At 44.4% G+C, this 15,200-nt stretch overlaps 1 protein-coding gene across 3 annotated transcripts in view; it reads left to right on the top strand.

Moving 5' to 3' along the window:
* Positions 1–15,200, top strand: part of KLHL18 (kelch like family member 18) — a 590,797-nt gene that overhangs the window by 235,906 nt on the left and 339,691 nt on the right. For 2 of the 3 annotated variants that reach the window (XM_069645787.1, XM_069645786.1), the window contains exon 3: positions 7,145–7,285. The exons of the other annotated variant lie outside the window; for it this stretch is intronic. In XM_069645787.1, the coding sequence (XP_069501888.1) occupies positions 7,145–7,285 (141 nt within the window). The remainder of the gene's footprint in view (positions 1–7,144; positions 7,286–15,200) is intronic. 3 annotated transcript variants of the gene reach the window in all.

Raw genomic sequence — 15,200 nt, 5'->3', positions numbered from 1 at the left:
GCTGCCAAGGATCTCTGCCTCAATGCCAGTAAGACTGAAATTCTCCTCATCGACACACCTGCACCCTCCTCTCACTCCATTGGCCCCCCGATGCTCCCACCTGTGGAGCTAACAACCTCTGGGTCATCTTCGACTCCACTCTCTCCTTCTGTCCTCACATCTCTCACCTCTCTAAGAAGTCACACTACCAGCTTCACCTTTTGAGAGGTATTCTTCCCTTCCTCTCTTTCCCCCAGAAGCTCATTGTCTCCAGAGCTCAGGTTCTCTCTAGGCTGGACAATTGCAACAGCCGATTTCTAAATCTGGCTCCTTCTACTCTCCGCCCTCTGCAACTCTTCCAGAACAGGACTGCGAGACTTGTCCTTGGCCTCAAGCCCAGGGATGGTATCTCTCCAGGACTGAAATCTCTCTATTGGCTCCCAGTGGCTGGGAGGATTAAGTTCAAAACCCTCTGCATTGTCCACAAGGCCTTCTGGGGTCTGGGGCCTCATTACCTTCAACTCTCTCTTCCTAAATACCTGCCTTCTTGAGCTCTTCGCTCATCCGCCTCCAACTCCCTCATGGTCAGACGCTTCTCCAAACGACGAGTTGGAGGTAGACCTTTCTTCGGCTGGTGCCTCCCTCTGGAACAGCCTCTGCCTCCCTGAAATGTGAGGAGAACCATCTCCGGTTCTGGAAACACCTCAAAACCTTTCTTTGCTTCTGCTTTTTCTCCTCCTCTTCCCTGCTGACTTCCTGGCTGAATTTGCACTGGTTACCTAGCCGCCCTCTGATCTAGGGCCCTGGTCCCTTCCCCCGCCAGTTTGCACACCTGCACTGCCTTCCTGGCAACCCCCGCTCATGGGGACTGTTTCTGTATCACTACAGTCCCACCACCAGCACGCAACACCCGTTGTTTGCACTTACCCCTGCACTTGCCACCTGCTGGATGTGTTCTATTTATTGCGTATTTATTCTAATATCCCATGTACTGCACTGTCCCCCAGCCCCCAACGCCGCACTTTCCCTTTTTCTCCCCCTTCCCATGCATTTGCGCGATCTGACTGACACTGGCCTAGTAGGATCGCTGTCCGTCTTCCCTCTGTTCCCCCTCCCTTGCCTCGTTGCGCCCTGAAACACTTGTGTATGGACGCGTTATAAATGCCTTATCGTATATCCTATCATATCCTTCCTATTGGGGACCCCTGCTCCCGACCTCTTCCTTTCACTCTGGCCTTCCTCTATGGGCTCTCCCCCTGCTTCTGAAGCCAGAAACCTTGGAGTTATCTCTCCATCTCTCCATCTCTCCATCTCTCCATCTCTCCATCTCTCCATCTCTCCATCTCTCCATCTCTCCATCTCTCCATCTCTCCATCTCTCCATCTCTCCATCTCTCCATCTCTCCATCTCGTCCCACTTTCAAAGGAATTCTACCTTTTCTCACCTGCCCCCAGAAGCTCAATGTTACCCGAGCCCTGGTTCTCTGTAGGCATGACTATTGCAATAGCCTCCTCCTGAATCTACCTTCTTCCACTCTGCAACCCATCTAGCTAATCCTGAATAGGGCAACAAGACTTCTCCTTGGCCTCAAGCCCAGGGACCGCATCTCTCTTGCCCTAAAGTCTCCACTGGCTCATGGTTGCTTCACGGATTAAATTCAAATCCCTCTATCATCCACAAGGCTGTCTGCGTCTGGGGACCACTCTATCTGCAACTCTATCTATCAAAAAATTCCCCCTTTAGACCTCTTCGCTGCTATGGCATCAACTCCTTGTGAGTAAAGAGTTTCGCTAAACAGAGGGCATGAGGCTGATCGCTTCTCTTCGTCTTGAGCAAGGACTTTCTTTAATTCTGGAAGCTTCTCTTTACCCCCCCCCCCCTTCTCTCCTCTGCTAATCTCACCATTGCTTGTTTGGTTTCCAGGGCCCTTTTGCATCCTCGGGCCCTAACTTCCCACACGAAACTGCCCCAGCTTCTGTCTACCCTCAGCACTTGCCTCGTCACACCCTCCAACCTGGAGGCTCGCACTTACCAGACATTGCACTTCATTTGGTGCTCATCCACGAGCACCCCAGCACTTACCCCTCCCTTCTGCAGTTGCACGTTCTGAACACTCACAAGACATGGTAGGTTCATCTTCCCCACCCCTCCCCCCCCAGTGTTTAAATGTTTTCATTTATTTTAATGTTTCTCATCCACATGTTCCCTCCCTGTTGCCCTGTGGGCGCTTTGAAACATTTACTTGCTGTATAAGCGCCTAACAAGCGAACAATACAAGAAAAAATGCGAAGGTGCAGTCTCTGCAGCACTACATAGGGCTGGGCTTTGGGGCTTTCACTCCTGTTGCGAGATGGAGAGTAGGTTTTGAGATCTGAGTTTAGGGCTCATATCCCTGTGTTACCCTTCTGATTGGATCTAGGAATTCACTCAATAGGGGAGGTTCCTTGGCTCAAACCCTTGACAGGTTGAGTTAAAACTGTAGCTGAACCCACACGTGAATGTTTATTCGGGGTATATTTTTTAGCTTTGAGCTCTGTATGTGAAATGACTTATCTATGAAATATACCTACATTTGTACCTACATTTGTAGGGTTGGATCAAGGATATTTCCCCATATAAATAATATATTCACCCACCACGACAATCCCTCCCCTCAACCTGAAATAAAATGCATCCTATTATCTAGCAAATGTTTACATTTACGTTACACCCACACATCCCTATGTACAAAAGCAAATTTAAATAATTTTTAAGTAAGTAAAATCCTCTCCTTTTTATAAACATTGAAATAGTCATTCGTTCAATTCCAAAAAATCAAACCATTCTTTGACTGACTTACCTTTTCACAATTCACTTACATTTCTCGGAAATCTTGTCGTCGAAAAATATTGATTTTCCTTTTCTAGGGCAGATTCTACTCTTCAATGTTGGAAATTGGTTTCGAGCTTGGGCATAGATACAGGAATGTTTAAGGGTCGTTTTTTACACTTATTTTAAAGGATTGATTCAAAGGTAAAGGCTTCTACTTTGTAGAACAAAATATATTGATGTATGGAAGTGTCATAAGAGTTTAAGATTATAGCATTGAAATGGAAAATTAATCAACCTAATTCTAATGGGCTTTAGAAGTCGACAGAATACTGATTCCTTGTATTTCTGTGCAATATATTTTGCAACCATGGCATTGGTTATTTAAGTTTATTTTCTTGAGAAGGACGGGTAGAAACTAACCTCATCCTATTTCACTTAAAGTAGAAAATTCTATTAATGGTTTTCCTTTTATGTAAACTATGCTTTTCACAGCGCAAGTTGTTTATCCATCCCTGAAAATCTGTGTGTCACGTTGTACACTGTGCTTGCAAACACAGCTCTAATTTGCTCCTGTGTAAAGTCAGGGAATGGATGTATAAAACTGCCCTTACCTTCTCGCCGAACATCCATGTTGTGACCCTGTGGCGTTGGATGCGTCCCTCCTATGCGGGTCGAATGGGACGCCGCAGGGGCTGTTTTGTTTTTTGTTTTTTAAAAAAAAAATGTTTTGGTTCCCCACCTCCAGAAGCGGGGGACACCCCTGCTACCCCCAAAAGCAATCACTACCGAATTCAGCCAGTTGTACCAAACAGTCAATTAGAAAATACCAATTTGGGTAATACCCAGGGCATTATTCATTACTGTGTGATTATAGGTTATAGGGAATTCTACTTTAAATATACTTCCACAAAGTTTAATTTGCGGATCTAGTCCCCTTTTTGTGGTGGCATAGTTTTTATTAACCATGATATCACAAAATATTTTGTTTCTATGTAGTATTTACTTTGTCTAAATTGGAGGTCTGTAACTTGCGGCTCTCAAAGATGTTTTGGCCTAAAACTCCAGTGATCCCATGTAATTAACTATGATGGCTAAGACCGATGGGGTTGGTAGTCAAGGCCTCCTGGAGAGCTGCAGACACCTGATATGATTGCTTTGGGGCTAGTAGAAACACTGTTTTGGTTTGTCTTTTAAAGGTCCCTGGACAGGTAGGTAAACTAAATTTCCAAGGTACACCACCAAATGGGCACGTCCTTTCTGTCTACCTGCTCCAAAATACCTTTCAGGCAGACTGTTTGTCTTATGGGAAAGGCTTCTTAGGGATTCTGTTCTTCTGAAAAGGTTTTTAAGGAGAATTTCCATCACCACAATCCACGCTCTTGCTTCCCCAAAAATGTCTGCATCTTCCTATCTGTTTAAATTTAAATACCCAGCAAACTCTGCAGTACTTACAAATTGACAGGCATTTTGGATTTGACCAGCACTGCGAAAGGTGGTCTTTAAAACACACAAGAATCCTCCCCTTTGATTAGATTGGCCCAATGTATGTTACAATGACATAAGGGGTTATATATTATCTGTGGGGTACTAAAATGTCTTTCCCTTGTAATTTCATATATGGACCTGTTCCATTACTAAGACACACATATTATGAATCGCAAGAAAATTCTGAATTGAGTGACGGCCTTAATGCTTATGTAGCTAAAATCATAATGGATTAAAATATGTAAATTCATCTTACATTTTAATATATCTTTATATGGACGTGATTGTGGCTGCTCCGCTGCGTTAAATTATTTTTGGTTTTCAAATTGAACCACAAATTCTTTGGTGCACATTGCACTGCACAATTACAGCTTGCATTAGATATTGCTACTGTCCTAGTATCAAAGACCTCTGCTTTCCTCAAAACAAAAGATCTTTGTTTTAGTAAGCTGCTTAATGGACATATGCACATTTTCCAAAAGGCCTTCTAAACCTTTATTCATCTCCTTTAATGTCTTGGTCACTGATGGATTGAAGGCGGACACATAAACATTCCTGGTATCAAGACATCATGGCATGAACACAGAATGTAGGTTTAAGAAGAATTCAGACTAAGTTGAGCATTTTGAAAACACATGTTTTTGCAGGCACGTGTAAATAGGAACGGTCATTTCTGCCTGGTCTTTTGATAGCTTCTCCCTTGAGATGATAGCACAGCTGTTTTTAATTCTGATATCAGAGTTTATGCTGTTGTCCTTTGAGACCAGATTCCAAGGAATTGGGAGTTTATACGTTGAAAAATGCTTTGCAAATTATTCTGGGAAGAGTAAGAATGATGAAGAATACCTGTCTGTTAATCACTGAGACGAAGAAACCTAATCGAGTTATGAAGAACACAACTCTTAAAACAAAACAAAGGAAAGACTATTCTGAGAAGCTGGGGAAGCCCCAGCGTTGGGTGATAAAAGTGGGAATACCAGGTGAACCAAGGAGAGACCTGGGATTTTCAAACCAGCTGGCACAGGAAAGCCGGCTAACTCTGGGAGAACGTGGGTTTGCGAATCCGCAAACCACAGGAGAGGAGCAGTGCTCGGAGTGCATGACACAGAGAACAGCTTACCAAGAGATTGTTCAGACGACGGTTTCAAATGGGGCTGATGGAGAGCCTCAACTTTGAGCGTGCCAGGTCTGCAAAATAACAGAAAATCCCAGGATGGAGCAGAGCGCGAGAGGTAGTGGCAGGAAAGGGGCGAGACTGGAGAAACCTGACATTACTGATACCACACACAGACACCGAAGAGTGTCACTGGGGAGAATGGAAAAAGGCAGAAACTCTGTCTTGACAAATAACGGCATCGAAGCAAGGAAGAACGCCAACCTGGTGACGCAGGCCCGTTACACCCAAGGTAAAGGAGAGACCCGGAGAGACCCGAAGAAGGGGCATGAAAGTTAAACGGGAAAATCAAATTAATGAATGCTGGAAAACTGAATATTAAGATTGGAGTAATCCTACTCGTCAGAGTTAATGGCAGTTATCAGAATATTGAGAATCACTTAGGGACTCCACGTCCCAGTAAATGGCAGAAGTATAGAAAGAGTAAGAACCAGAAGAGATGTGTTTGGTCTACAGGATTGCAAAGGATTGTTAAGTACAGAAGATACTCGGAGACACAATTAAGGATTAGAGAAAGCCCAGAAAGAACTCTGGAAAATCAAGGGAACCACTACACAAGGGCCTGGAAAAGGCACTTGAAAGAGCTGGTGGACTGGTTACAAAATATAGCCAAGGACTATGTGAACTATATGAAGATCGCATATTGAGGAGAACTGTGCTTAGAAGGAAGTCATCCTTCTGTCCTTTCCGTTGTTGAGTAATAGTGGTAGGGCTGGCTTAGTTTTGGGACAGAGGACAGACTTTTGGTAACTGACCTCACTATTGACGACTAGCACCCTAGTTTAGGAGTCGGGTAGGGAAACCCTTAGGATAGGGAAAGTTATGCGTTTCTTTTATTTTTTACAATCAATCTTGTTGAATATGGCTCCCATTCGTCTGTCTCCTCCTTTGGACCTATCACACCACCTAATTGAGGTAATTTGTTTCCTGGCAAGAGAGCCTGGAATTTTAGAAAGGGATGGACACAGGCAATGGTGTTTGATTGTTTTCGCCACCTGTTCTCTCAGCAGGGTATGGTTAGTGCCTTCCGGGGCTGGGGCATTTACCAGTTGAGAGCCAACAATTGCTTTTAAATGATTCATTGGACACTCATTAAAGGTGTCTGTAGTGAATGGTGGAGGGATATTTACCATTTCAACCAGCTCAATCAGTGTGTCTGTCTTAGTCTATTTTAGTAGTAAAATGTTCTTCACGTTTGGCAGACTTTACTGTTTTTTTTACTTTTCTACTTAGTTTCTCTAAGTATATTACGAACCAGTAGTTCACATAAGATTGAGAGGTTTTTAAAGTTAACTAAAACTTTTCGAAGTACTTACAGCTATTTAAATTCATATCAAAGTGAGTTTGTGGTGGTCTTTCAGGATTGATATATTTTACTAAGTGTTAACTATAGCAATGTGTTTTCTTTTCGGTTGAAATTGTTTCTAATTGAAGACACTTTAGGATGAATTGTATTCTTAAATGGAAGAGGGCTGTTTTATTTTGTGAAGGAAATGGCTTTCCTTTTCAAAATGGTTGGTAAATTGTTCTACAAGTTACTTGTAATGAAGTATGACAAATGTGTAACATCAACTCTAGTACAGTTTATTTTTCTTTACTGCTGAAGATACTTGGCTATAAAGTTTAGCGTGACATATTGGATTATGTGGATCAAATAAGTAATGCATATCCATGTGCTTTTCATCTCTTCTGTAGTGCACTGGAAGCCCTGATCAATTTTGCCTACAATGGGCACCTAGCGATAGATCAGCAGAACGTGCAGTCTTTGCTTATGGGTGCAAGCTTCCTCCAACTACAAATCATCAAAGACGCATGTTGCTCCTTCCTGAAGGAGAGGTGAGTTTGAAAAATTTGACATTTCGTGAAAGCTTGTGGCCAGTTGCTTAGTCTTTAGTTGAGTCATGCTTGCATAACCTTTAAGCCTGGCTCCATAGAATTGTGATTCGGCTCACAATCCATAGACTTACACGACTACCATGAAATCCATAGCAATATCTAATGATAAACTACAAAAGATGGATGATGGCCATCCTTGCCTCTTAATTCTCCTTGGCCTCTCAACATTTGACACAGTAGACCACCAGGCACTAACTGGCAATCTACATCACCACATGGGGGCGGATCAGCAAGATCGTCCTCAGCTTGTTCAAATCTTACCTTGTCAATCGCAAACAGTACAAATGGATTTTTCCAGACCACCAACTCTACCCATTACCTGTGGAGTCCTGCAAGGATCCACCCTGTCCTCTGTGATCTTCCATCTTTACATGGAGCTGCTCAGGACCCTCCTCTTTGCATACAACATCCACACTCGCCAATACGCAGATGACACGCAGATCTACCTCAAGATAGCCTACATCAAAGACATCCACAGGCTTAAGGCCTGCCACACATTGATCCAGTCCTGGATCTCCCATGCTTATCTGAAGCTCAACCTCTCCAAGACTGAATTCCTAATGCTGACCAGCACTGAACGCCCTGATATCCAGCCCTGGTTCTCTGCTATGAAACTAAAGGGATTCACACCCCACCTGGCCCCCTGTGCCAAGTCCCTTAGGTTGAACATCGATGGACCCCTCCCGTTCAAACAGCACATAGAAAGGAAGACACGTGGTGCGGTACCAACTTTCTCTCCTGCAGTAAATCAAGCCCTTCATCCCAGAAACTTCAGATCTGCTGTCCAAGCCTTGGTCCTCTCCCACCTGGATGGTGGCAATGCTCTTTTGGAATCCTTCCGGGGACTTATCTGGCATCCCTTTAATGTGTCCTGCATGTTGCAGCAAGACTCATTAAAGTGCTCTGCAAATTCAACCACTTCAACCCGACCCTCCTCAAACAGCACTGTCTCCCACTGCCAACCTGTATCCTCTTCAAATTCTGTTGCATCATCTACAGGGCTGACATCCTAAAGTCCCCAAGCTACTTTATTGAGAAACCCTGCATCTTTGGAGGCCTGCGATCCACCAGCGATATGCAGACTTGAATTACGACAGTGCAGGAAAGAAAGAACCACAAGACCGGCCGCCTCTGTGTATGCTCAAAGACTCTGGAATCTCCTCCCCATCAACATCAGACTTGCCCCATCACTTTTACAGTTCAGGGATGAGCTCAAGACCTTCTTCTTCAAAGAATGGCTCAACACCTAGGTCAACAAACCCTGCACCCCCAACCCTACCTGAGACTGTGATCTGCTCCCCGGTATTACCCAAATTGACCTTTTACAATTTACCTTTTGCACAATTGACCTAATTATAGTGGTCCTAATTGACCTTCTGCACAATTGACCTTTATATTATTTTAGTTAGTAAATTAGATATAAGCAGTGAACTGCGCCAATTGACAATAATACAATAATAATTGAATTATGTTTTTAATTCCATTCCACAGCCTGACACGTGTTTCGAGCAAAGCTCTTTTTCAAAGGCTGTACATAGTAACAATTATACAACCAGTAACCCATTCATTAGTGATATACATCATGTCAATTGGGCAAACATCAAGGGGTAGCAAGGGAGATGGCCAGAAGAAATCAGGACATCATGGCATTGAATTAAAAGGAACATAGTATAATATAAGTCATTTTACATACAACATTTACCGTTTAAGCAGATGATCAATCCGGTTACAAACCCAAAAAAAGAAGAAAAAGAAACATAACATAATAAGATAATAAGAGATTAGGTGTGTGCGGTGGAAAATCAACCATAGATAACATAATTTGTAAAACAACTCAAGGACGACTGACTAGATAATTACCGTTGAACCTTGTCCAAAGGAAACTATACGGCAAAAAAGATAAATTAACAAGGATTATCTAATGTCATGTGCATTCAAACGCCAACAATTATCCCACAGTAGATATAAAATTTAGGTATAATTACCTTAATATTACTTGCGGTTGCAATAACCATTAATTAATTACTGCAAAAAGTCCACAGCCAAAAAGGAAAAGTTGCGCGTAGATAACACCAACCAACCAATTCAGGACGAGTCACGTATCCATTACCAATATTAAATTGGACAATTACCAAAAGAAAAAGAGAGGAAACCGGCTCTTAGTTAAATAAAATTAATTAATTACAACATAGGGATCATATCGAAAGAGCACAAAAGTTTCTTACCAGCCTTCCGGCAACAACAATGTACAAAGAGAGAGTGCGCGCGCGCAATGCATCTCGTAGTAGTTAAAAAGAGAAATAGATCGCATAGGCAGCAACAGCACAAGGCATACCGCGGCGGCCATGTTAGGTGAGGGAAAGAGCCGGTTATTGATTAGATCAATAAGGCCAAGTTATGTATAAAGCACACAATCTATCGGTGCTATACACCTGAACATCATAATTTAGTCGAAAATAAAGTTAAAGGTGAGCAATACATAGAGCGCACTTGTTAAGCTGATGATGAAAAGATTAGTCTTGGTAATGTATAAGAATATGTTATCACAGGTTGTGTATTCAGCCGCACACATCCATTAATACATCAAGAAAATATACAAACAATTAGGTATTCAGAAACGAAATTAAATAATATGAAGCACGGTAGTTCAGGTGTAGCTACCTAAGTATCAATGACACCAAACCAACTCTAAATATAAAATTAAATCATATCGTATCAAGAAGGTTAGATTCACTGTCAGACATTGACTCATCAATAGACATGAGTATATGGGTACTCATCATCGTTTGCAATGAAATTTCTGATAGTGCAGCGACAGGTGTCGTAGGAGAGTATTGTTTGACCTGTGTAGCAAAAAACTTCTTGAGCTTCAGCTTTCTGATAAATTTAAATAGATCAATTTGAACCTGCACGATATCCTTAATGCAGGATGGAGCAAATGATAATCCTTTATTTAGCAATGAGTGTTCTTCTGGAGAGAGCTGATATTGACTTAAATTATGAATTAAATTTATCTGAACTGATTCTGAACGGTTTCATTAATTGTAACACAAAATTTGTGGTGTATTGCATTATATGTGTCTGTGGCTTATTTTATGTCGGGAGCACTATTAGGCCACTCAAAATGCGTATTCGGGAGCATTTAGCTTCTTTGCACAAACAGGATGCCAAATATCCACTGGCATTACATTGGCAGACTTTACATCAACTCGATGACTTCAAGGCTTTGAAATTTATTGGGCTGTCTCAAATACGTCCATTAAAAAGAGGGGGCAATATGGAACTTAGACTTAGACAATTAGAGGCTAGACTTATTTGTAAACACAGATTAGTAAATTTTGGACTTAATTCCGATCATGAATTTCATGTGTTCTTATGATTTAATTTTATATTTAGAGTTGGTTTGGTGTCATTGATACTTAGGTAGCTACACCTGAACTACCGTGCTTCATATTATTTAATTTCGTTTCTGAATACCTAATTGTTTGTATATTTTCTTGATGTATTAATGGATGTGTGCGGCTGAATACACAACCTGTGATAACATATTCTTATACATTACCAAGACTAATCTTTTCATCATCAGCTTAACAAGTGCGCTCTATGTATTGCTCACCTTTAACTTTATTTTCGACTAAATTATGATGTTCAGGTGTATAGCACCGATAGATTGTGTGCTTTATACATAACTTGGCCTTATTGATCTAATCAATAACCGGCTCTTTCCCTCACCTAACATGGCCGCCGCGGTATGCCTTGTGCTGTTGCTGCCTATGCGATCTATTTCTCTTTTTAACTACTACGAGATGCATTGCGCGCGCGCACTCTCTCTTTGTACATTGTTGTTGCCGGAAGGCTGGTAAGAAACTTTTGTGCTCTTTCGATATGATCCCTATGTTGTAATTAATTAATTTTATTTAACTAAGAGCCGGTTTCCTCTCTTTTTCTTTTGGTAATTGTCCAATTTAATATTGGTAATGGATACGTGACTCGTCCTGAATTGGTTGGTTGGTGTTATCTACGCGCAACTTTTCCTTTTTGGCTGTGGACTTTTTGCAGTAATTAATTAATGGTTATTGCAACCGCAAGTAATATTAAGGTAATTATACCTAAATTTTATATCTACTGTGGGATAATTGTTGGCGTTTGAATGCACATGACATTAGATAATCCTTGTTAATTTATCTTTTTTGCCGTATAGTTTCCTTTGGACAAGGTTCAACGGTAATTATCTAGTCAGTCGTCCTTGAGTTGTTTTACAAATTATGTTATCTATGGTTGATTTTCCACCGCACACACCTAATCTCTTATTATCTTATTATGTTATGTTTCTTTTTCTTCTTTTTTTGGGTTTGTAACCGGATTGATCATCTGCTTAAACGGTAAATGTTGTATGTAAAATGACTTATATTATACTATGTTCCTTTTAATTCAATGCCATGATGTCCTGATTTCTTCTGGCCATCTCCCTTGCTACCCCTTGATGTTTGCCCAATTGACATGATGTATATCACTAATGAATGGGTTACTGGTTGTATAATTGTTACTATGTACAGCCTTTGAAAAAGAGCTTTGCTCGAAACACGTGTCAGGCTGTGGAATGGAATTAAAAACATAATTCAATTATTATTGTATTATTGTCAATTGGCGCAGTTCACTGCTTATATCTAATTTACTTCTTATCGAGGGTCCTTGGTCCGGGTTCCCTCACACTCTCATGTTGAACGCTGCCTTTTTAAACTTCTAACTCTTGTGCAGTTGCGCTGGTCGTTCACATAGGCCTTTGGACCATCTTGTTTTACTATTATTTTAGTTATTTTATATATGTATTGGGTTATAAATAATATAAGGGGATTGGGTGGGGGCTTGCAGGGGGTTTTGGATTGGATGGGAGGGTTGCGGGGGGTTTCCCCCGCATATATGTCCTAATTGACTTTCTAAATTAGGTCAATTCTCCCAAGGTCAATAGTGAAAAGGGCAATTAGTATACAACCCTTCTCCCCATTGTCACCCCCCCCCCCATGCTGCCAATTTCTCATCTTTCCGTGTTAGCTCCCAGCTCTTTTTTTTCTGCTGTCCACACTGTGCTCTTTCCAATATGATTTTCAAGCGCTTGGTTGCTTCATGAACTTACGGTTGTGCTCAAGAACTACCCTTATAATAAGAATAATAAAATGTCTCTTCATCTAGGTTAGGCCTTTTTGCATGCTTCTGTCACAGCTTTCTTATCTTTCGACTTGTCTTCAGGTTCAAATATAATTAGAAAATGTTACTATAGTAGTGTGACCAGCTTTAGTGTGACTCCAAGTTGACAATTATGCATTTAGTGAAAATTAAGTCAAAAATACACATTCGAGGGGATTGGGTCCTCCGACGTATTCCATATCTATGACATGTAATCACCACAGCTGTGCTGCTTCGGAAACTTTTTCGGCGTCTGCGTCCTGCGTCGATGCGCCGTCGTCGAGGACCTCCTACGACGTCCGACGTCATCCGATGTGATAAGTAGGACGCACAACGCCCATAGCCTCAGTTCCGTTTTTTCCGCGAACGTGTTGCTTTGTGTTTCTCGGTTTAAACGCCTCGACTCTTTGGAGTTCTGTTCTTCTCGGTTCTTCGAACCTGTTCGTTTGTGAAAATCCTTCTGAAGATGTCTTCTTCGTCTTCGACCCCGCGTCCGGGTTTCAAGAAGTGCGGGGAGTGTGGGTCCAAGATGTCGGTGACGGACTCGCACGACGCCTGCCTCTGGTGCCTCGGGGAGGCCCACGACACGGATGACTGTATCGACTGCCAGTCGCTCACGTCCAAAGCCTTACGCGAACGTAAGAAGTTGTTGTCGGTAGGTCGGGTGTCCAAGCCCCGGAAGTCGAAGTCTGCGGGGCTTTCGACGGATGATTCGAGGGGTGACTCTCCGTGTCATCGTCGGAAGTCTCGTGGGTCTCCTTCTAGGAGTCGGTCTCGCCACTCCTCAGCCTCTTCGAGGCATTCTCGGAAGCGCCGACACCGGTCGTCTTCCAGGTCCTCTTCGGAGGGCTCTGCCCGGCACGTCGCTTACCCCTCCAGCCGTGCGACGCCGGAGGAATGGGCTTCCTTCGGGAAGAAGATGCTGGCGATTCTTGAGTCGCAGGGTACTCAGCCGGCCGCGCCCCCGAGTGGGGTCGGTCGTGTGAGGTCGAGAGACACCGCTCGCAAGAGTGGTCGGCACGAGTCACGGGAGAGGTCCCGTTCGGACAAGGGGACTCGTTCTCGGCGTACCAGTTCCAGGTCCCGGTCCTCGACGCGTTCGAGACCGTGTGCACCTGTGAGGTCTTCGAAGAAGGCATCGACGTCTGTGCCGTCGAGGGCGTCGACAGGCTTTCTCGAGGCTCTGGCTCCGAGGAAGTCATCGATGCCGTCGACGCTCAGGTCGTCGAGGGACACGCTCGGGGCTCCGGCCTCGAGGGCTGTGTCGACGCCGCCGATTCTGGAGGCGCTGCATCTGACGTCTATGCCGATTTCCTCGACGTTGACATCGATCCTCTCGGCGCCGATGCCGGTTCTCTCGACGCTGGCGCCGATTCGCTCGACGCCTTTCGTGTCGGAGGTACCCCAGGGCACGGGTGGACCCCCTAGGAAGGCTCTGGTTAAGAGCAAGCACTCTCGAGTGCCTTCTTTTCGCCACCTGGACTATATTTCAGAGGCGGATGAGGATTCTGATGGCCTGGTTCCTAGTCAGGTTCCGGATGAAATTGTCTCGGGCCATAGTCAGTTTGACGATTTGAGACAGTCACTGCATGATGCCAGTGGACTGGACACCTCTCCGGAGGTGGAGTTTTGTAGGCCTGAGCCTGGCTCTCATGCTGATTCCTCGTACCGGCGCCTTATGGCTAGGGTTTCTGAGTACTTGGGATGGTCTGCTCCCCCAGGGGAGTTTGTGCAGGATGATCTGACAGACATCCTTGATGTTGGTCCCCCAACTGACCCGGTTCTGCCGTTCCATATGGCTTTACAGAGAAGGGTGGTGGCGGCGGCTTGGACTGCTCCGGAGAGTCTCCCGGCGGTGGGCAGATCCTTGTCGCGAAAATACCGTCCAGCCAGTGGCGACCCCTGCTACTTGACCAGGCACCCCACTCCGGAGAGTTTGGTGGTGCAGGCGGCCACGGCCCCGGCGAAGCAGGCGTCGTACCCTACCATCCCTCCTGATAGGGACGACAAACGTTTTGATGGCTGGGCGAAGAAAGTGTTTTCTTCTGGTGGTATGGCGCTTCAGGCGGCCAACTCCATTTGTGCCTTGTCACGTTTCACGCACACTCTGTGGAACTGTGTTGCGTTAGCGGCTGAACATGTTCCCGAAGGGGACGAACGGGATGGTTTCCTTGCTATGGTCCAGGATGGTAAGGATGCCATGTGTGAGTCAGTTCAGTCGGGTTTGGACTTAGCTGAATGCGTCAGTAGGTCCATGGCGGCGAGCACCGTGATACGCAGGTTTGCGTGGTTGCGGAAGTCGGGGTTTGCTCCTGATGTGCAGTCCCGGCTCCTCAACATGCCCTTTGACGGTGAACACCTTTTTGGCAGCAAGGCTGACGAGAGCCTTGAGAGGTTGCAGACCTCAAAAGCTGCAGCGAAGTCTTTGGGCACTGCAGTTCGCCAACCTCCGCCTTTTCGTCCTAGGGGACAGCAGTGGAGGGGTGGTTCCTTTCGCTATTACTCATCCTTCAGCAAAGCGAGAGGAGCTGGCAGTCAAAGAGGCCAACGCAGGGGTACCAGAGGTGGACGACAGGGTACCCGTGGTGCCAAGGCCGCTCGGGCAGTTGCCTCTTTGCCCTCAGGTAACGCCGCAGCTGCTCCCACTCTGTCGTGAGGCCATGTCCCATGG

This window comes from Ambystoma mexicanum, chromosome 2p (assembly GCF_040938575.1).
Source record: "Ambystoma mexicanum isolate Mex_15411 chromosome 2p, UKY_AmexF1_1, whole genome shotgun sequence".
Taxonomy (NCBI): domain Eukaryota; kingdom Metazoa; phylum Chordata; class Amphibia; order Caudata; family Ambystomatidae; genus Ambystoma; species Ambystoma mexicanum.
This window is presented reverse-complemented; position numbering and strand designations above follow the sequence as displayed.